The sequence below is a fragment of the Ananas comosus genome, linkage group 10, assembly GCF_001540865.1.
Source record: "Ananas comosus cultivar F153 linkage group 10, ASM154086v1, whole genome shotgun sequence".
In the NCBI taxonomy this organism is placed as follows: domain Eukaryota; kingdom Viridiplantae; phylum Streptophyta; class Magnoliopsida; order Poales; family Bromeliaceae; genus Ananas; species Ananas comosus.
Window position 1 is genome coordinate 6,077,956 of NC_033630.1, and position 22,420 is coordinate 6,100,375.

Genomic DNA, 22,420 nt, shown 5'->3' on the forward strand with positions numbered 1-22,420 from the left:
ATCTAAGGACTACTGGCATTCTGTTAACCTGCAAGTTCGATACCTTCTGTAAACTATGAACCAAAATCTTTACTTTAAACCATATTAAGTTCATGGAAGAATGAAGTCAGGACTGCATGCAAAGTCAACTTGTTGGTACTAGTTCTCCAGTCACTTTAAAATTTGGCATTTGAAATTTAAAATTTGAAAATTAAAACTTAAAATTCAATTTTAAAAATTTAAAAATTCAAAAATTCAAAAAATAAAAGTTTAAATTTTTAAATTTCAAAAATGAACCATTTGAAATTTAAAATTTAAAATTATGAGTTTTAAAATTTAAAATTTGAGATTTAAAATTTAAAATTTAAAGTTTGAAGTCTATTTTCAAATTTAAAAATTTAAAAATTAAAATTCAAAAATTCAAAAATGAATCTGAAATTTAATATTTAAAATTAAATTTAAATTTAAATAATTGAATTTAAAATTAAAATTAAAAATTGAGGTTTGAGTCTAAAATTAGAATCAACTTTTAAGATGCAGCTTTTTTCTGTTTCTAATTCTGGAGTCTTCAAAATCAGGTTTCTGATTCGAAAAAGTAAAATAAAATTTTAAAAGTGAGGTTGCCAAACGCTATATTGAGCCGAAAATTACTTTTGAAACCGAAAGTGTATTTTAAAAGCTAGGCCAAATACCCTTAGATTTTAAAAAACTGGATTAAAAAAGCATCAATTCCCTAAAATAAATGAAGAGAGAGAGAAATTAAGGTGAAAAAAAAAAAAAGTGGGCTGGCTGGCCACCCAACCCCACCCCAATCCTCACCCTCACCTCCCACCTACTCTATGATGGTACCAAGTGTGATGAAAATGAAAATTAATAATGTTTTTATAAATTATATAAATATAGATATAAATATAAATAATTAATAATTTAATTTAAAATTTAAAAGAGATTAATTAATATATCTACATAGAAGAGAGCTCTCACCAGGCTCTGAATAGATTTTTCTCATTTGGAAAATTTAGTTGGGGAGGCGGTGGGTCGTTTTCACCGCTTCAATTAATAAAATATTCCAAAACCGGAAGTCTAGACTGAAGAGTAGTTATTGGGACGAGCCACCCTGGCCGGTACAGAAGAGTCAGTAAAGCACCACCTATGACCTGACCAGTATCGACCTCCCCATCTNGGTTTGCATCAGAAATTATCGAGAAAAGAGAGGGAAAGAAAAGAAGAGAAAAAAAAAAGAAAAAGGAAAGAAGCTTGAAGGAGGAGGAAGAAAGAAGAAGAAGAAATTAAACAAGATGATCCAGCTGCTGTTCACGGTGCTGGCGGCGGAAGCGGGGGTGGTGGTGGCGCTGCTGTTCCGCACGCCTTTGCGGAGGGCGGCGCTGGCGGGGCTGGACCGGCTGAAGCGCGGGCGGGGCCCCGTGATTGTGAGGACGATCGCCGCGATGATGCTGGTGGTCGTCTCCTCCAGCGCCTACAGCATGCTCAAGATCCGACGCCGCTCCTCCGAGATCGGCCAGCTCACCCCCACCGACCAGGTCCTCTTCGCCCGACACCTCCTCGAGGCATCCCTCATGGGTATGCTGCTGCTGCTCCTACTACTACTACTACTTTCTTTTCTTTTCTTTTCTTTTCCTTCTTCTTTTTGATTTTATTTTTGTTTATCGCAATCTTAGCATCTAATAATGACATGGGATCAATGATTATAGATGGATGTGTATGATCGAGCATCTAATTGGTAGAAAATCAAAACATATGCTGTGATTAAAGCTATCTGATTTAGACTGATAGGCTGCCGTGTCTCATTGATTACATGGATTGATAATCGCGCAACACGTCTCAGTTGATCAGTGGCGGTACGAGCTATACCGATGTGTAGTTTTCGTTGAGTTCAAAATTCAGGGCAACTCTAGTTTTGAAGCGGCAGAGTTGGAATTCTTTTGGAAATATCAGTATATCATACTTTTTTAATTGAGGAGGAGAGGGTGAAGGAAAAGGAGGAAGATGAGAGAGGCAAAACAAGAAATGTTTTGACTTAAGCCGAAGCTAATATTGAACAACCAAAAGTTTTGAACTAACATGTGCCTTGAGAATTCTTTCCCTAACTGTCGACATTTGATAAATGTAGGGAGAGAGGGAGCCTATCACACAGGGATTGTTGGAAAATCTTTCTGATCTTTTAGTAAAATTTTCTTTAAAAGCAATTCAAAAGTTTAATTTCAGTTTTAGAAAAATTCCGAAAAAAAATTAAATAATAAATTCTGTAGAGAAAAGGATTAGAAAAGGCCTGTGAATTCCTAGAAACGAGATTGTCCCTCTACGTGCGAGGCTTTCCGGTAATTACTTCCAGTGATACAACGTCCACATTTTATCCTGTCGGCACGCTTTCAAGGTGGCGCAAGATGAACCCAACAAGTTTTAGATCTAGTGAAATATTAGAAAGCTCGGTGTAAATCAGCGTAAAAGATCAATGGCGAGAAACAGAAGAAACAGAGGTAGAGATTAGGGTTTTGCTCTCAGGTAAGCCCAACTTCCGGTTGAACTCTTGTAACCTCCTCCATTATATATCCAAGACAAAGATCGTGCTTCAATGGGTCAATTCCGTATGGCGCAGGATAAACCTATGAGTCCGTAATATACGAGATACGGTTTAGGGCTCCAAAAAAATAAAGATAAAACAAGAAATAAAAATAAAAATAAAATAAAATAAACCGGGTGTCTGGACCACACGTGCCGCCGCCTGCCCGGCTCGGCTCATGCTCGTGCCGTGCGTGCGTGTGTTTAATCGAGAGCATAACTCTCATTTTCTCCCAAACAACTAACTTGAGAATGAAGGAGTATATAAATAACAACAACATATTTTTAATTTTCAATGTGGAACTAATCCTCACGTGAAAATCTTAGTACAGGCTCCCAAGCAAGGCCCATTAAGTATTGGACTGCCCAAGAGGCCTAATAAGTTTTAAATCACCAAAAGACCTAAATAAAATCTAACATTCCCCTACATGATTTAAAACTTGTGGGGAAAGGTTTGATTTCTGCATATATTATTTTAAATAGAATTCCCTACAAGAATTCTAATGTGTCTCCCTATAAGCTTTGGAAAGATAGGAAACTTAATCTGAATTATTTGAAAGTGTGGGGGTGCCTAGCTACAGTGAAGATACTTGAGAATAAGAAGAAAAAAATTGGACCTAAGATTGTCGATATAGTTTTTGTAGGTTATGTTCAAGATAACAATGTAAATAGATTTTTAGTGGTAAATTTTGAAATTAGTGAAATTTCTAACAAAACTATTTTTGAGACTAGATATGCAGTGTACTTTGAAAATATTTTTTCTTTCAGGATTAGAGTAGATAGACCTATTCCAGCTGAGCCTACAGGTAGCTGTAGCAGACCTAAAATAAGTGAACCTATAGAAGAGACTGAGCCTAGGAGAAGTAAGCGTCTTACAGTGGAGAAAATCTTTGGAAATGATTTTTGTGTTCTGCTAGTAGAAGATACTCTATCTACCTTTGACCAAGCTATGAAGTTTGTAGATGCATCATTTTGGAAGGAGGCTATTAATCTTGTGATGTAGTCTATTTTACAGAATCATACTTGGGAGTTGACTGATTTACCACTAGGATGTAAGGCTGTAGGTTGTAGATGGATCTTTAAAAAAAAGTTGAGACCTGATAGAACTGTAGATAAGTATAAGGCTAGATTAGTGGCATAAGGATTTACACAGAAGCCTGAGGTAGATTAATTTGATGTTTATGCTACTGTTGCTAGGATTACGTGTATTAGAGTGTTGAATGTCTTAGCCTCTATCCATGATTTGATTGTTCATAAATGGATATTAAGACAGTCTTTTTGAATGATGATTTAGTTGAAGAGATTTATATGAAGCAACTCGAAGGCTTTGTAGTTTCTGGGCATTAGAACAAATGTGCAAATTGAATAGATCTTTATATGGACTTAAGCAAGCTCCTAAGTAGTGGCATTTGAAATTTGACTCCTTGATTGTATCAAATGATTTTCATGTGAACATGTCTGATGAATGTGTGTTTTCGAAGGAATATGATGGACAGATAGTAATCTTATGTTTGTATGTTGATGATATTTTGATTTTTGGTACTAATATGAATATGATATATGATGTAAAGAATTTACTAAATAAAAATTTTGACATGAAAGATCTTGGACAAGCAGATGTTATTCTCAACATGAAAATTATTAGAAAATCGAAAGAAATTATGAGCCAATCTCACTATAGTGGATAGTTATTGAAGAAGTTTGGATACTTTGATGTTAGACCTATAGTGACACCTTATGATTCTAGTGTGCATCTTAAGAAGAATAGTGGATATCCAATAGGTCAAAATAGATATTTACAAATTATTGGATGCTTAGGATATCTGGTAAATTACCCTAGACCTGATTTGGCTTATCCTGTGAACTGATTGAGAAGATATACCCATAATCCAAATAGAGAGCATTGGAATGTCTTAGAAAGAGTTTTGAGATATTGAAGGGGATTATATCCTATGGATTGCATTACATTGGTTTTCCTGCAGTATTGGAAGGATATAGTGATGCTAATTGGATTAGTGATACAACTGATGTAAAGTTGACTACTGGATTTGTTTTTCTCTTAAAAGGAGCAACTGTTTCTTGGAAGTCAACTAAACAATCTTTGATTGGTAGAAGTACTATGAAATCTAAACTCATAGCTTTGGATACTACTGTAACAGAAGCTAAGTGGATTAGAGTTTTTTTATGATTTGTCACTGATGGAGCGACCGTTAGCACCTGTATGTATTTATTGTGATTGTAGATCTGCAATAGATAAGTGTGCCCAAGAGAATGTGGAGGCTAAGATGAATAGATTCATGAAAGTGAGACATAAGTTCATTTAGCAGAATTTGAAGGAAAATGTCATTGCATTAGAATTTGTGAGATCTGCGAAGAATTTGACTGACCAGCTTACGAAGAGATTATCTAGGACAGTGATTCTAGAATCGTCGAGGGGGATGGGGCTTAGCCTATAATAGAAGTTACCGGCGACGGCAACCCAACCTGTTACAGGTTCAATGGGTAGAAACAAGTCGAACAGGTAGCTATGAGGAGCACTATTTTTACAAGTGGATAGGAAGAGCGTTGGCCCTGAATGGTTTCGAGACCTATAAGGCAGGGTGTGACTTTGCCGATTCCCTTTGAGGACCTACTATATGTGTGGAGTCGTGAGGCCGTGACTATGGGAAGAGCGTGATTCCCTAAAACACATATGAAGCGATACTAGTGTATGGCCAGAAAAGCGCTCACCCACTTAGAACCTAAATGTTTGTACCATGTATGTAGTTTGTGGAAATCTGATTCATGGACCTTGGTTCAAGGCATAGTCTACCATTGTGCCCTCGGATGTATATTGACAAGCACTAAGTGAAGCTTCAAACCCGAAAGGTACCTTCGCCGAATACGTGGTATAAAAGATCCAACATTCTTTTAAGTTGTTTTGAATTTCAGTTTGTTTATTTGAAGTTTTAAATCATTCAACGGAATGTTAGATTTTATTTGGGTCTTTTGGTGATTTAAAACTTATTAGGCCTCTTGGGCCCAATACTTGATGGATCTTGCCTGGGAGTCCGTACTAAGATTTTCACATGTGAGGATTAGTCCCACATTGGAAAATAAAAGTATGTTGTTGTTATTCATATGCTCCTTCATTCTTAAGTTAGTTGCATGGGAGAAAATGAGAGTTATGCACTCGATTAAACACACACACGCACGAGCCCGGGCGGGCGGCGGCCCACGCTGTCCAGGCACTAGGTTTATTTTATTTTATTTTTTCTATTTTTATTTTTATTTTGGTTTTATTTTTATTTTTTTCGAACCCTAACTCGTATCCCATATATTACGGACTCGTAGGATTATCTTGCGCTACATGGAATTGACCCGTTGTAGTACGATCTTTGCCTTGGATATGAGGACGTTGCAAGAGTTCAACCTTAACCGAGGCTTTCCTGAGAGCAAAACCCTAATCTTTATCTCTGTTTCTTCTATTTCTCGCTATTGATCTTTTGCTCTGATTTTCATTGAGCTTTCTAATATTTCGCTGGATCTAAAGCTTGTTGGGTTCATCTTGTGCCACCTTGAAAGTGTGTCGACGGGGTGGAACGTGGATGTTGTATAGCTGGAAGTGATTGCCCGGAAGCCTTGCACGTGAAGGGGCAATCACGCTTCTAGGACAGTGCTCTGCACGCCTCAATCCACAAGCCTTTTCTAATTCTTTTCTCTACAGTATTTATTATTTGATTTTTTTGGGAATTTTTTTAAAACTGAAATTAAACTTTTGAATTTATTTTAAAGAAAGTACTCTAACAAGAAAAGTATTAGTGACGATAAATGCACCACCTTTGTTCTTATTATATTCTCTCTTTAGCTGGTTGACTTATTATAATCTCTCTGCTGATTGATTGATGTCGGGCTCGAGTGAACATGAACTTGTTGTCAAGAGGCTTTCAGCATCCCTTATTAGCCATCACTTCACAAAAGCCAATATTATCTAATGAAATTGATATTAAAATTGTGATTAGGGTTAATTTTCCCTAACCTCAAAGAGATTTATTTATATCAAAGAGTTTTACAGTAAAGTCCCTAACATAATTCAAAATTACAAAACTACAAAAGTAATGCAAAATTATAAAAGAATAGTCAACACTCCCTCTCAAGATGGTGTATAGATATTTCTCACGCCCATCTTGTACACAATGTTATTGAAGACTGCTCTACCAACTCCTTTAGTGAGAATATCAGCTAATTGATCACTTGACTTCACAAATGGAGTGCGTAAGCTGCCTTTTTCCAAATTTTCTTTGATAAAATTCCTATCGATCTCGATGTGCTTTGTTTTATCATGTTGTACCAGATTGTGAGCAATATTAATAACTGCTTTATTGTCACAATATAGTATTGATGGCTTCTCATCTGCCATATTAAGCTCTTGCATAAACTTTCTAAGCCATAGAATTTCACTAACACCTTGAGCCATATGTCACGGCCTTAGCGTTTTTGTTCGCAAAGACCGTGCGGCGCCCACCTTTCCTGCTCGAAGATGGACAAGCCTTCATCCCTGTTGCTAGCCCGGACCTTCGCGTTCTACGACTATGCAAAAGGGAAATAACAAGAGAAAGAGGCAGGAGGTTCTCTCAAAAAGCTAAGTACTATATTACTTAGAAAATGAGAATTACAGCATATAAACACACTTTCTCTTGTGTGTCTTAGCCTTAGCCAACCCCACTATTTATAGGCCTAATGAGCCTTTTAAACTCACCCACTAGCCACATAACTCACCCACTATTGCATACATAATGAGCCCTCATAAATGCCAAAAGCTCAAGAGTCACCCATAACTTCCATGAGTTTCATAACCCTTGAGTTTCCCACAGCGGGTTGGGTTTGGGTCTCCTTGACAACCTGATTCAACTCATTTTCAACTCGAACTCGCTAAGCAGATTTGGGCTAGGGACCGGGCTGCATAGAAATTTTTCTAAGTCCCTGATACCCTCCTCCACCTAATACGCAGGCGTCCTCGTCGCGCGCTGCTTCTGGAACTCGTCGATGAGCGCTTGGTACTGCCAAAGTGTATCCGCCTTCTCCCAACTCGCCTCGCCGAATAGGAGATTCTTCCACTTCACCAAGTACTCAGGATTCGGCGTAACTCCTCGTCGTCGAATGAGTCGACAGGATGGACTCCGCTTCTTTGTCGAACGAAGTCACCATGGTCGGAGGTGCTCGCTGCGACACTCCTCTGCTCGGATCCTCCGCATCCTCGTTGTACAGCTTCAACCTGCTGACATGAAAGACAGGGTGGATCCTGAGGTTCGCGGGCAGCTGCAGCTTGTAAGCCCCCTTGCCCACACGCTTGACGACGGTATATAGGCCTTCGTACTTGCGCAACAATCCCTTGTGCACCTTCTGCAAGGCTTTGAACTACTGCGGATGAAGCTTGACCATCACGCGGTCGCCCTCGGCAAACTCCGAGGCTGCCGCTTTTCGTCAGCCCACTTCTTCATCCGTCGCGCTGCTTTCTCCAAGTTCGCCCTTGCAATTTCACCCTTTTCCTGCAAGTTAGTGGTAAACTGAAAAGCAACTGGGCTGCAGAACTGCTCTCCCGTAGTAGCCGTGTGAGGAGCAAGTGGTTGTCGCCCGATCGCCAACTCGAAGGGGCTGCAGTCTGTAGACTCGCTGCGCTGCAAGTTGTAAGCAAATTGGGCGACATCGAGATGATGCACCTAATCCTTCTGATTGGCACTCACATAATGTCGCAAGTACTCCAACAGAGCGTTCACCCGCTCCGTTTGCCCGTCAGTCTGTGGATGCCAACTGGTGGAGAAGAGCAACTTCGACCCCAAGATTTTGAACACCTCGGTCCAAAACTTGCCAGTGAACCTGGGGTCGCGGTCCCTCACGATGCTCGTGGGGATCCCCCAAAGCTTGACGATGTGGCTGACGAAGAGGCGTGCCGCTTCTTCAGCCGTGCAATCGGTCGGCGCAGCAATGAAGGTCCCGTACTTGGAAAAACGATCAACCACCACCAGAATGGACCCAAGCACCCCCACCTTTGGCAAGGCGGAGATGAAGTCCATAGAAATGCTCTCCCGCGGACGGCTAGGCACAGGTAAAGGCTTGAGGAGTCCGCCAGGTCGCTGGTGCTCAACTTTGTCTTGTTGACACACCAAGCAAGTTCGCACGTAGGCCTCCACGTCTTTGTGCATCCGCGGCCAAAAGTAGGCGACCTCGAGCAACGCCAGGGTTCGCTTCTGACCTGGGTGGCCCGCCCACTTGGAGTCATGGCACTCCTTGATGAGCTCGCGGCGAAGGTTGCCCCACTTGGTCACGTACACCCGTCGCCCCTTGGTGAGGAGCAGCTCGTCGCTCAGCCAAAATCTTTGCGTTTTGACAAGCTGCACCAGATTTTGAGCGATAGGGTCCTCGTTGGTTCCTGAACGAAGTCGATCGCGGAGCGTCCCTTGAAGTTGCCACACGGCTGCAAGTTCAGCCTTGCGGCTGAGAGCATCAGCCACGCGGTTTTCCTTCCCGGGCTTGTATTGCATCTCCATGTCGAACTCCGCCAAGAAGTCCTACCACCTCACCTGTTTAGGCGACAGCTTCTTTTGCGATTGGAAGTAGCTCGTGGCAACGTTGTCGGTGCGCACCACAAACTTGCTCCTAAGCAAATAGTGTCGCCAGGTTCGCAAACAATGCACCACAGCGGTCATTTCCTTCTCCTGGACGGTGTAACGCCGCTCGGTGTCGTTGAACATGCGGCTCTCATAGGCGATGAGGTGCCCATCCTGCACGAGGACACCGCCAATGGCAAAGTCAGAGGCATCAGTATGTATCTCAAAGATGCGACTGCAGTCAGGTAGTCGCAGCATTGGATCCTCCGTCACCGCTCGCTTTAGGTCCTCGAATGCCTTCGTGCATTGAGAGGTCCAAACCCACGAGTGATTTTTTTTCAGCAGATCTGTCAACGGGGCTGCTCTCGCAGAGTAGCCCACAATGAAGCGGCGGTAATAGTTGACGAGCCCAAAGAAAGACCGCAACTCGGACACCGTCGTTGGGGTTTCCCATTCACAGATGACTCGTACCTTTCGCTGGTCCATGCGAATCAAGCCTTGGCCTATCCAGTGGCCAAGGAAGTGCACCTCTTCCTTCGCGAATATGCACTTCTCCTTCTTGACGAACAGCTGGTTCTCCCTCAGCACTTGGAAGACGGTTCGCAAGTGCTCGATATGCTCCTCTAAGGTGTTGCCGTATACCACGATGTCATCGCGGTACACCACCACAAAGCAATCGAAATAGGGATGGAACAGCTTGTTCATGAGTGTGCAGAAGGTCGCTGGCGCGTTCGTTAAGCCGAACGGCATGGCAAGGAACTTATAGGCCCCGTACCTCGTCACGCACGTGGTCTTCTCCTTGTCTCCTTTCGCAATCCGCACCTGATAATACCCAGAGCGAAGGTCGAGTTTGGTAAAGTACTTCGCTCCGCCCAATTGGTCGAAGAGATCTGCAACCGAAGGAATAGGGTATTTGTTTTTTACCGTTACCTTGTTGAGCGCTCTGTAATCGATACAAAGCCGCAGGCTTCCGTCGCTTTTCCGCTGGAACAAAAATGGTGCTCCGTAAGGTGCTTTCGACGGTCGAATGAAGCCCGCATCGAGGAGCTCCTTCAACTGCTTTTGCAGCTCCTCGAGCCTCGAGCCTCGAGCTCTGGCGGGGCCATTCTATGTGGCGCTTTCGCTGGCGGTTTGGCTCCTGGCTCGAGCTTAATGGCATGATCCACCTCTCGCCTGGGTGGAAGTTGCTTTGGCAGCTCCTTTGGCATGACATCCTGGAAATCTGCCAAAACCGCTCCAATCTCTGCAGGAAGGCCCTCATCGTCGAGGCCCTCGTCGCTTACCTGGCGGATGATCGCAAGATAAGTCATCTCGCCATGGTTGACACCTCTTCGCAACTGCAATGCAGAGAGGGATTGGGTGCTTACCATTTTCTCCTGGCTTGCTAGGATCATGCATGGGGCCGCCTCGTCCATGATGCTTAAGGCCCCAAGGTATGGCATCGGAACCGCCTTCGACAAAGCCAAGAAGTCCATACCTAGTATGACTTGGAAGTCGTCGATGGGTGCAGCGGTGAAGTTTGTGGTGCCTCTCCAAGGTCCCACCGCAATGGCCACGCCCTAGGCCACGCCCGCAACAGGTTGCGCTCCAGAGTTGACGGCCTTGATCCTGCTAGCATCCTTCTCAAGGGGAAGGCCTATCCGTTTGGCCTCCACTTCGGCAACAAAGTTGTGAGTGGCTCCTGTGTCCACCAATACTCGTGTGGCCTTGCCGTTAAAGGTCACATCGATGTATAGAAGCTCTTTGTTGAGGGGCTTGCTGCTGCTTGCTAGCCCCTGAACCGCGTTGACGAGCCTGAGCGCGCCCATCTTCGTCGGTTCTGCATTGCCCTCGCCCTGCTTGGTCTGGACTGCATTCAGCTTCTTTTTGTTTGGGCAGTCCCTCGCCCAATGGTTTTCACCGCAGACGTAGCACGTCAATTTCTTCGGCGGTAGCGCAGGACCCCTCTCGCGGCCTCTGCGCTCCTTCTGGTCGCGACGGTCTCCTCCACCTTTAGCCTTGCTCGATTTGGGTGCCTTGCTGCGAGTTGAATCCGACCGCTGGTACTCGGGCAGTTTTTCTGCCAAGGCAATTGCGGAGGCAACGTCCTTCACGTCACTCCCCACAAGCTCCTTGTTCGCCCAAGGTTGGAGTCCGTCGAGGAAGAAGAATAAGCGATCTTCCTCCGCCATATTGGTGATGGACAGCATCAACTTGGAGTATTCCTTGACATACTCTTTGAGCGTCTCGGTGTGTTTGAGCCGTCGAAGTTGCTTCCTCGCAAGGTATTCGATGTGCTCGGGGTAGAACTGCGCCTTGAGCTCGTGCACAAAGTCCTCCCACGTCTTCAAGCTGCATTGGCCCTTCTCGGCTTCTGTAGAACACCGACGCCACCACAGCATCGCGTTGTCAGCAAGGTACATGGACGCAGCCTAGACCTTCTCCTCCTCCTCGTCCAGCCGCACCGCCTTGAAGTAGCGCTCCATGTGCCACAGAAAATTATCGACCTCTTTCTCATCGCGGGTACCCCTGAAATTTTGAGCCTCAGGGACACGTACCTTCGAAGCGGACTCTCTTTGGGGTTCGTGGCCACGCGCCACCGCTTTCTCAAGGATCGTTACTCTCGTTTTGAGGTCCTCGACCTTGTCGACTCGGGTAACAAGCTCCTCGATTAGTTTCTTTCGCTCCTCGTCACGACGAGTCATGTTGCCTTGAAGCTTTTCGAGTTCGCTTCGAAAGGTCGTCATGGCAGTAGCGACGCTTTCCTCCATGCTGTGGACATCTTCGTTGAATGAGTTAAAGGTATCAGCCATTTCGGTGTACTTTTCACCCATTTTTGCGATGATGTCCTCCAACAGCACAAGTCGGTCCTCCAACGACGCTGAATCCCTCGTGATTCACTGAGGGTCTTTACTCTTGTTTCGCTTGGAGGGCTGCTTTGGAGGTTCGCCCCCAACATCGACAACTCCTGCATCGGATGACGACATGGTTCCTCGCTCGAACCTGGCTCTGATACCAACTGTCACGGCCTTAGCATTTTTGTTCGCAAAGACCGTGCGGCGCCCACCTTTCTTGCTCGAAGATGGACAAGCCTTCGTCCCTGTTACTAGCCCAAACCTTTGCGCCCTACGACTAAGTATGCAAAAGGGAAATAACAAGAGAAAGAGGCAGAGGTTCTCTAAAAAAGCTAAGTACTACACTACTTAGAAAATGAGAATTACAGCATACAAACACACTCTCTCTTGTGTGTCTTGGTCTTAGCCAACCCCACTATTTATAGGCCTAATGAGCCTTTTCAACTCACCCACTAGCCACATAACTCATCCACTATTGCATACATAATGAGCCCTCATAATAGCCAAAAGCTCAAGAGTCACCTATAACTCCCATGAGTTTCATAACCCTTGAGTTTTCCACAGCAGGTTGGGTTTGGGTCTCCTTGACAACCCGATTCAACCCGTTTTCAACCCGAACTCACTAAGCAGATTTGGGCCAGGGACCGGGCTGCATAGAAATTTTTCTAAGTCCCTGACACATAGCTCTATATTCAGCTTCTGCACTAGATCTGGCTACTACATCTCATTTTTTGCTTCTCCAAAACCAAATTTCCACCAACAAAGGTACAATATCCAGAGGTTGATCTTCTATCATTAGGAGATCCAACCCAATCAGCATCAGTGAAGGATTCAATCTTCAAATGACCATTTCTAGAAAATAGAAGTCCTCTTCCTGGAGCTGACTTCCAAGTATCGTGGAATATGATAAACAGCCTCCAAATGTGATACTCTTGGGTTATGCATGTACTGGCTAACCACAATAACTGCATTAGAGATGTCAGGTTGTGTGTGAGATAAGTACATCAATTTACCTGCTAACCTCTGGTATCTTTCTTTGTCAACTTTTCCAATTTTGCTTTGCAACAGATGATTCACTTCTATTGGTGAATCAACTGGTTTGCACCCGAACATTCCAGTCTCTTGAAGTAAATTCAGCACATATTTTCTTTGAAAAATAAAAATTCGTTTCTCAGATCTCGCCACCTCAATTCTGAGAAAGAACCTTAACTTTCCAAGATCTTTTATCTCAAATTCCTTAGCCAAGTAACATTTCAGTTTACTCATTTCTTGTAGGTCATTTTCAGTGATTACTATGTCATCGACATAAACAATGAGAATGGTGATTTTGCTCTTGTATTTCTTGATGAACATAGTATGGTCAACATTACTTTGTTTATATTCAAAGTTTAACATTGCTCTTCAAACCATGCTCTTGGCGACTGTTTCAGGCCATATGATGCCTTTTTTAGTCTACAAACCTTTCCAATAATTTTTTGAGTCAAGAAGCCGGGAGGTATCTCCATATATACTTCTTCTCGTAAATCTTCATGTAAGAATGCATTTTTTACATCCAATTGTTGTAAATCCCATCCTAAATTTGCAGCACATGAGAGAAGGACACGAACAGAATTCAATTTTGCCACCGGAGCAAAAGTCTCTAGATAATCAATCCCATATGTCCGGGTGAATCCTTTTGCCACCAATCTCGCTTTGAATCTATCCACTAAGCCATCAGTTTTATATTTTACCGTGAAGACCCATTTACATCCTACTATCCTTTTTCCACCTGGAAGATCAACTAGTTCCCATGTATTATTCTTTTTGAGTGCCCTCGTTTCTTCATCCATAACTCCTTTCCATTTTGGATCAATTAATGCCTCTTTCCAATTATGTGGAATTGACACAGAAGACAAGGATGAAACAAAAGCTCTATATGAAGGTGATAAGGATGCATAAGAAACAAAATCAGATATAGGGTATTTACTTTTATTTCGAACACCTTTTCAAAGAGCAATAGGAACATCAAGATCATCAAAAGAGTGAGTAAGGTCAATAATAGGATATGAAGAATGCGAAGGATCAACAAAGGAATGTGACGGATACTCACAATGTTCTTGATTGGGTTCCTGAAGTGCATTCGGAACTGGAGTTCAGGACGATACCGTTTGGCTAGGTGATGAGTGCATAATGGTTTTATGCTTCTTTCTTCTCCGTGTATAAACTTGCCATTCTCGACAATTCTCTCTGGCAGTTTTATCAATGTGGATTTGTTCTTGTTTTTCCCTCTCACTTTCAGTATTTGCTTCTTCAACATTTTCTTTACTTCCTTTAGTTCCATCACCACTTTGTTCCTCGCTCTCAACATCAAATTCTTTTTGTAAATTAAGTTGTGTGCTCCAAAGCTGAATAGGCGTTTTGACACTCACCTCTTCATCATTCTCCCTTTTTTCCTCATGTAGACTTGCATTGTAATATGCTTCACATTCTCTAAAGGTCACATCCATGGTGACATACACCCTTTTAGTCGGTGGATGATAGCATTTGTATCCTTTCTGTGTTGCTGAGTATCCAATGAAAATACATTTTAATGCTCGAGGATCTAGCTTGTCCTTTTTTCCTCCATGGTCATGTACAAAGCATGTGCAACCAAATATTTTCGGTGGGACAATGTAGGAAGAGTTACCTACTAGCTTTTCCAATGGTGTCTTGAATTCAATTGCTCGTAGTGGCATCCTGTTTATCAAGTATGCTGCCAACAAAACAGCATCCCCCCAATAGTGCTTTGGGACATTCATAGCGAATAATAATGATTGAGTAACCTCCAACAAGTGTCGATTCTTTCTTTCTGATACTCCATTTTGTGCTGGTGTATTGACACAACTAGTCTGATGTATGATGCCATGATTAGTTAGATACTGTTGAAAGGTACCATTTATGTACTCTCTTCCATTATCCGACCTTAAAATTTTGATTTTTGCATTGAATTGGTTATCAACCAGCTTGTGAAATGATTTAAAGCAAGAGAATACTTCATCTTTGCTATGTAACAGATATACCCAAGTAACACGACTGTAATCATCAATGAAAGTCACAAACCATCTATAGCCATTCAAAGATACGACCCTACTAGGTCCCCACACATCAGAATGCACAATATGAAATGGAGTAATACTTTTATTATCACTAACAGGAAAAGCAACACGAGTATGTTTTGCAAATTCACATGCATCACATGTTAACTGTTTTGAGTCACATTTCTCAAAAAATGTAGGAAACATTTATTTCATTATTCGAAAAGATAAGTGTCCTAATCTAAGATGCCATAAATATGCCTCCTGACAAGTAGTACTTGATCCAGCTTGATAAACAAAATGTTGTTCAGCAAGCAATCTCGATCCTCTCTCTAGAAGATAAAGCCCGTCATGCATTCTACCATAGCCAATCGTTTTCCCCGTCCCCAGTTCCTGAAACACACAATAGGATGGAAAGAAAATAACTTTACAATTTAAGTCCCTAGTAATAGCACTAATAGAGAGAAGATTGGTTGGAAAAGAAGGAACATGTAGAACAGAATTTAGCGTTAAACTAGAATCACAAACAATAGAACCTTTTTCAGAATTTGCAGACATAGAACCATCAGCAATACGAACTTTATCCTTGCTTGAGGAAGGAAAGTAAGATGAGAAATGATCTGATGCACCAGTCATATGGTCAGAGGCACCGGAATCAATGATCCAGGAATGAGAACTAGTATTGTTACTATGCAATGCATTAGCAATAGTACCTGAGAGAGCAAAGTTAGAGGTGGAGGTAGCAGGAGTAGTGGATGGAATAAAATTGGAGTTAGCTTCAATCGAATCAAGTTTGTCATGAGTCGCCCAAGTGTTAGAAGTTCTTCATGCGATAGGCCATTAGTCTCCACGTGAGCTCCTTCCTAATGTTTGTGTCAGGGGCTTCCGCTTGGTACGTTTGCAATCTCCCATAGCCTCAGCCACTTCCACTTCTTCCTCCTCTTCCTCTTGTCGGACGTCCATGCAACTTCCAACATGTCTCCTTGGTGTGCCTGCTACTTCCACAATGGTCACACTTAAGATGATCTTTATTTATGAGATCACTTCCTTTCTTTTTATAGTTTTGCTTGCTACAGTAGATGACAACGCAGATTTTTCAAAAGTTGGTCGATAGATCATAACATTCCTTCTTCTTTCTTCTTGTTGAACATAAGCGCAGGCCCTCCCTCAGTGAAGGGAACGGAACTCTTCCAAGCACTTGGAACTTTATCGGATCAAATTCTGCTCGTAGGCCAGCAAGAAAGTCATAAACACGTTCCTTCTCGATCAGTTTCTGAAACCTTGCTGCATCATCAGGGCATTTAGCTTGAAAATCTTGATAATAATCTAATTCCTGCCATAAGCTGCTAAGCTCTGCAAAGTATTGGGCAATAGTTGCATCTCCTTGCTTCGTGTCATGCATTTTTTTCCCGAGCTCATATACTAGTGCATCATTTCCTCTCTTAGAATAAGTTTGAACCACTGCAGTCCAGATTTTGTAGGCAGAATCCAGAAACAGAAAGCCTCATGCAATTGCTGGTTGCATTGAATTTAATAGCCATGACATAGTCAATGAATTTTCTGATTCCCATTGACTAGATGCAGAATCGTCCTCTGGCGGCCTCTTTCGTCTACCTGTAATGTAATCATAAAGCCCCCTAGCTTTTATAAGGCGGTCTCTTTCGTCTACCTGTAATGTAATCATAAAGCCCCCTAGCTTTTATAAGGCGGCCTCTTTCGTCTACCTGTAATGTAATCATAAAGCCCCCTAGCTTTTATAAGGCGGCCTCTTTCGTCTACCTGTAATGTAATCATAAAGCCCCCTAGCTTTTATAAACAATAAACAGGATCGAGACCATGCCAAATAATTCTGTCCATCTAGTTTAATTGGGCTAATCTGCGGTGAGGGACTATCGTTCACCATGATGTTTGTCTTCCGGGCTATGTTAACTCTATTCGAATTGTTATCATAGTCACCTTCTCACATCTTGAGAGAGTCAACTTCTGACATTTTGAGTAGATGAAGATGCAACCAGCAATATAAAAATAACAGGAAAGAATTATTTAGAGCCTATTGATTCATCTACCAAAACTTCATTCTTTCTCTGCTTCGCCATTTTCCTATGCTGCTTTGCTTAGATCTTCCTTGAATAATGTGGAGACGAGGAACAGCAGCAAGGGAAGAAGAGATGGATGACTGGAGGCAGATTTGTGGCTTGTAGAGGTCCAATCGGAAGAGGAAGAACTAATAGGGCCTTCTCCCTATTTTCCCAAAAATCCTAAATCGGGTTTGGCTCTTATACCATGATGAAATTGATATTAAAATTGTGATTAGGGTTAATTTTCCCTAACCTCAAAGAGATTTATTTATATCAAAGAGGTTTACAGTAAAGTCCCTAACATAATGCAAAATTACAAAACTACAAAAGTAATGCAAAATTATAAAAGAATAGTCAACATTATCATTTGGATTAAAATATTATACCCGCATTTGTACTAAACCTTGAAGTAATCTAAAGCAATTAGACTTAGCAAATTGAAGCATCTTTTAAGGTCTCTGAATATCCAATTAATGCATCCTATTAATATGTTATGATTTTGGGTTGCACGAGGTTTGGCACTTATTATTGGGAATGGTGTACACAAAAGCTTATAATCAACAGCTTTTCACGTTATACCTATTTGAAATTACATTTTTCCTGCCACAATTTTATTGTAGCAATCATTTCAAAGTTGAAATTATGTCACTACTGATTAATTTAGCCCTATTGCACGTTTATTAATCCATGTAATCAATGAGATACAGTCGCCTATTAGTCTAAATCAAGTAGGTTTAATCAGAGCACTCTTTTGATCTTCTACCAATTAGATACTCGATCATACACATCCATCTATAGTCATTGACCCTATGTCAGTACTTGGTGTTAAAATTGCAATAACAATTAACCTTGACCACAAAGTTTGCCTTTCATCACAATGATCAACTTCAGTTACTGGGGTTAGGTTAGTTTTGCTTTCATTATTAGGGTGTTTTATACTTTTTCTTATATTTCCAATAACGTCTTCATGATATTACCAGCTTTTGATGGCATTATTTTCACAAGCTTGATTGTCAACCAATTCGATTATAAGCAGGGACGAAGCTAGCACTCGATTATGAGGGGGGCCAAAAATGCATACAAATCAAAATTTTAGCAAATAAACAAAATTTACCTAGTCAAATTTTTGATGAAAAATATATTGACTAAATAATTAGTGTAAAAAAACATTACCCCTTTTTTATTATACTTACTTAACTTCTAATTATTTATTTATATTATTTCACTAAAATAAATTTGAAATTTATTAAATCTAATAGTAATTCACTGAATGATTTAATTTCTTAATTTTTACTAAATATAATTGTGACAATAAATGACTATTAGTTGACAGAGCTATTAACTTTAATATAAGCTTTAATTTAATTAAATAAAAAAAGTATCTAAAAAAATTAGAAGTTATGAAGGTACTAAATAAAAAATAAATAAATAAACTCAGAGTTGAGAGAGCATTATATTGGCGCCAATTTTTTTTAAAAAAACAGATTACTCATCATACTTTTAAAATTAAATAAAAATATGTTTTTAAAATTTTTTATATAAAAAGGACTATTATGCAAATTATGAAAATTTGGGGGGGGCCATGGCCGCCCTCAGCCCCAATATAGCTCCGTCCTTGATTATAAGCATAGTGTGCCAGTTCGGCTGAAACTCCAGCTCCAACTGTCTACTTATTTCAAGCTTAGCCAAGCGGAGCTTAGCTCGCTTGAGCTTGGTTCATTTACACTAGTACTCGCTGCACAATGGTGCTACATTTGTCTAGTCATCAGGCACCTTGCTACCTGAGGTCGACTCAGAGTTTATCACATGCACTGTGCACTTTTGGGAAAAGAAATACCGTACACATAAAAAGTGAATGTTTGTGTAATGCTAGCTTGTCTAGGCTATCAGGTTATATACTTCTTCTAGATGGTATAGGCGTTTGCGACGTCTAAGATGCCTGTATCAACTTGACGTTATGACAGTACTACTTTTGATGTGGAATGTAAGCTTTGCTTGGGCATGGCCTAAGTACCCTTTTGTATGTGCATGAGGGAGATGAAAGACAAAATCCTCCACAGACTCGAATTATTAGTGTTCCCTTATCTATGGAAGGGGACTAGCATTGCATAGCTATGGGGAAAGATCATTGCTCTTTACTAGTATGTCCCACCTAAGAGAGGAGAGCATATGATAAATGCAAAGAAGAGAGGTGGATGCTGATTGCCCTAAGAAACTCAGAAAGAGGACTCAGAATTGTTTTTTCAACTGTCTGCTTTGAGGTATTATGCATTTAAAGAGAAAATTTAATTAACAATATGAACTAGAGATGACAAGGTTGGCAAAGAGATATAAGATCTTTGTTCTTGATTGCCCTATCCATAAATTGAGAGCATATAAAAAACATAAGATGGATTTTACTTTCCTTTGCCAGTATTTGGATTTTACTCTCCTTTGCCAGTATCAATTTATCTATGTAGTGATTGCCACGAGGGTTATTTAGCACAGAGAACGTGTTTTAAATAGGAGGATTTCAGGCGTGTTTCCTTGAGTTTTGTGCAAATCAAGGCCACCTTTTATGGCAACCTATCAACTTCTTTTGATCTGAATGCGCTTTTAAATAACGATTATCTCACTAGAGCACACTGATACCAATAAAACTTTGTCACACTTATTGCTTATTGATGGCCCTTTCAAATTTTGTCGCTACAAGAGAGACTGAACAGCAGACAACTGTAAAAGCACACTTTTTTTCTTGCGAGTATAAATTGTTCTGCCATTTCTGCGAGTTCTTGCAGCAAAAAAGGAACAAGGCATGAGCTAATATTGTGGATAGGGGACGATAATTTCAAGGAAGCATTCCAAGCTTGCCTTTCCTGAGATTTTGATGACCTTCTATACTTGAATTTTCTTTCACCATTTCGAGGATTTTAACGTGTTAAGAGAAAGAGGAAAAAAAAAAAGAAAAGGGGTGATATATTATCTCAGCAAAAGACCAACACACTTATTTTCACACTTAATATATGCCAAGGAATGATTTGTATATCGACACATTTTCCGGGCTTATTTTCAGCTGGGTCTTACATTTTAATAGCGGAGTTCTGCAAATGAACTTACAACTTAAGCATTTTAATCATACAGTAGTTCTCGTGTTACTATGAAAATGCTTCCAACAATATATTGAAAATTGATGTGTGCTAAAAACATTGATTTGGATACTGCTACTTATAAATCTCTGCATCTTGAGTACTTTCTTGGACATTGTGTTTGTTTTCACTTGCGGTAGTTTTTGAACTTCATTAATGAAAATGAAGTGGTAATGTAGTTTTTAGATAGGACGTTTGGTATTTTTTGTGATTTGATGGATCATAGTTTTCAAATAGACTTTAATCTTCAGCATTCTTAGGAAAAGAAGCCCTGATATTTGGTAGCTGACATAGCCCTCAATTCTTATTTTTTGCCATGGTTAATTGCGATATTCGTCGAGTCAAATTTTTGAGGTACAATTAGTGTATGAAACTTGCGAAACTTTCAATTAGAAATACCTAGGATATCTAATAACTTATTGATTAATGTTTTTAGGTAGCAGATTAACACTCCAATCGACTCCTTTTATCTAGTAGCATAGATAGTTTTTCTCAAATTGAATTCAGGTGCAATCTCTCATAATTAGCCTTTTCTACTTAAATTTGAATTCAGGTGCGATCTCTCATAATTAGCCTTTTCTACTTAAATTTGTTGTTGTTCGTATAATTTTACTCATATCTCTGAATGTGCCTATCATCCCTCTGCAGCATACTCCCTATTCCTTTCGTTAATAATAGATCGCCTTCACCATTACATCCGAGAGCTACGCAGTCTGAAAAAGAACATGGAAACCGTGATGAAACGGAACCAGGCCGTGGAAGAAGCAAAAGGTGGCAGTGCGGAGGAGGTAAAAGCACATGGAAAAGAGGTGGCGAGTTTGAACGAACAGCTAAAGCAGCTAAAATCAGAATTGCAAGCAAAGGAGAAGGAGGTCAAATCTGCGGAGGCCGATGCCGTTGCTTCAAGGAGACAATATGAGAACTTTGTAAACGAGTACGACCGACTCATGGAGGAAAACCAGAGCCTTCAGAGCCAACTCCAGTCTATTGATCCCAAGTTTTCGCAACCTGACAGGAAGAAGAACACTTGAGTTCAATTTGGAACTGTCCTTGGACTGTTTGAGCTTCCTTACCTGAAGCCATCTTTTTTTATACTTTTTGTTCTATATTGTGCACATCGGCTAATTAAGTTAATAAAGCAGTTATCAGTTGGAGCAAAATAGAAGGATTTGGTTGAGTGTACAATAAACAGTACAAGAACAGTTTGATTTTGAAAAGCATGCAGTTTCCAGGCAAATCCAGCTTAAATTGTGAAGTAGCTTTTCTTCTTTGCTGTATGAATGCAAAGCAGCTGCATGGATGATTCGTCGGCAGATCAATAAGCTGCTATATGGGCTCCCTATGCTAGTTGCAGGCTAACTGATCTTTTGTGTGTTTTACTAGTTTATCTGACGTAAATTACATAATTTTTAAGACGCATGTCCCCTTGACTCTTTGATAAATCTCATGCGCAGAAACGGATGAATGAATTGTCAGTCTATTGCTTTCTTTTCTTCTTGTTTCTGTTGATAAGAAATGCTGTTGTTTGGCGGTACTGGAGAACAGTTCAGCCATGTGAGGTTTTCCAGCCATCCTGTGTAAGCTTAATTGTGTTTTAATAGCAAGATTAGTTAAGTTGGCAACCACTCAGCTCAAAAGATCACGTTGACTGTCCGCCATGGACGCCTAGCTTTAAACATCAAGACTTTTCGGTTTCCCCCAAAACGCTTCGGTAGAATTTGAGTATGGTCAAAAGAAAAAAAAAATAAAAAATAAATAAAACCAAGAGTGGATCTAACGGATCCTTATATATAAAGGCTCCTTATATATTTGTACATACCTTTTTAGTCCTTATCTTTGAATAAGACTCCTTATATATTTGTACATACCTTTTTTGACGAAGTCCCTAGACTTCCTGAACTTTTGAAAAATCAAAATCTCACTAACATTGTTGTATATTTTAAATTTGTATAAACCCCCTGTTAGTCCTTATCTTTGAATAAGACTATAGTTTTCTTTTTTTTTTCTTTTCTTTTTTTTTTTGAGAGAGAGTTAGGTTGCACGCTATCCGTTTCGTTCATTTCGTTTAGAAATAAACTTAACTAGAAATGTGAATCAACTAGGATTCAAACTTGGGTCTCGGATATCAACCACCAAGTCCTTTTGCCACTTGCTCTAAGGACGATCGGTATAAGACTATAGTTT

At 40.7% G+C, this 22,420-nt stretch overlaps 1 protein-coding gene across 1 annotated transcript; it reads left to right on the forward strand.

The window, feature by feature from the left end:
* Positions 1,161–21,678, forward strand: LOC109716469. The gene is made up of 2 exons (XM_020241937.1): positions 1,161–1,560; positions 20,885–21,678. Exons 1-2 carry the CDS (start codon positions 1,278–1,280, stop codon positions 21,265–21,267), a joined length of 666 nt encoding a protein of 221 aa, XP_020097526.1. The 5' UTR covers positions 1,161–1,277; the 3' UTR covers positions 21,268–21,678.

Coding starts and splice junctions, on each gene's coding strand:
- LOC109716469 (XM_020241937.1), top strand. CDS start 1,278: ATGATCCAGCTGCTGTTCACGGTGCTGGCGGCGGAAGCGGGGGTGGTG. Junction 1,561..20,884: donor CCTCGAGGCATCCCTCATGG/GTATGCTGCTGC, acceptor ATCCCTCTGCAG/CATACTCCCTATTCCTTTCG.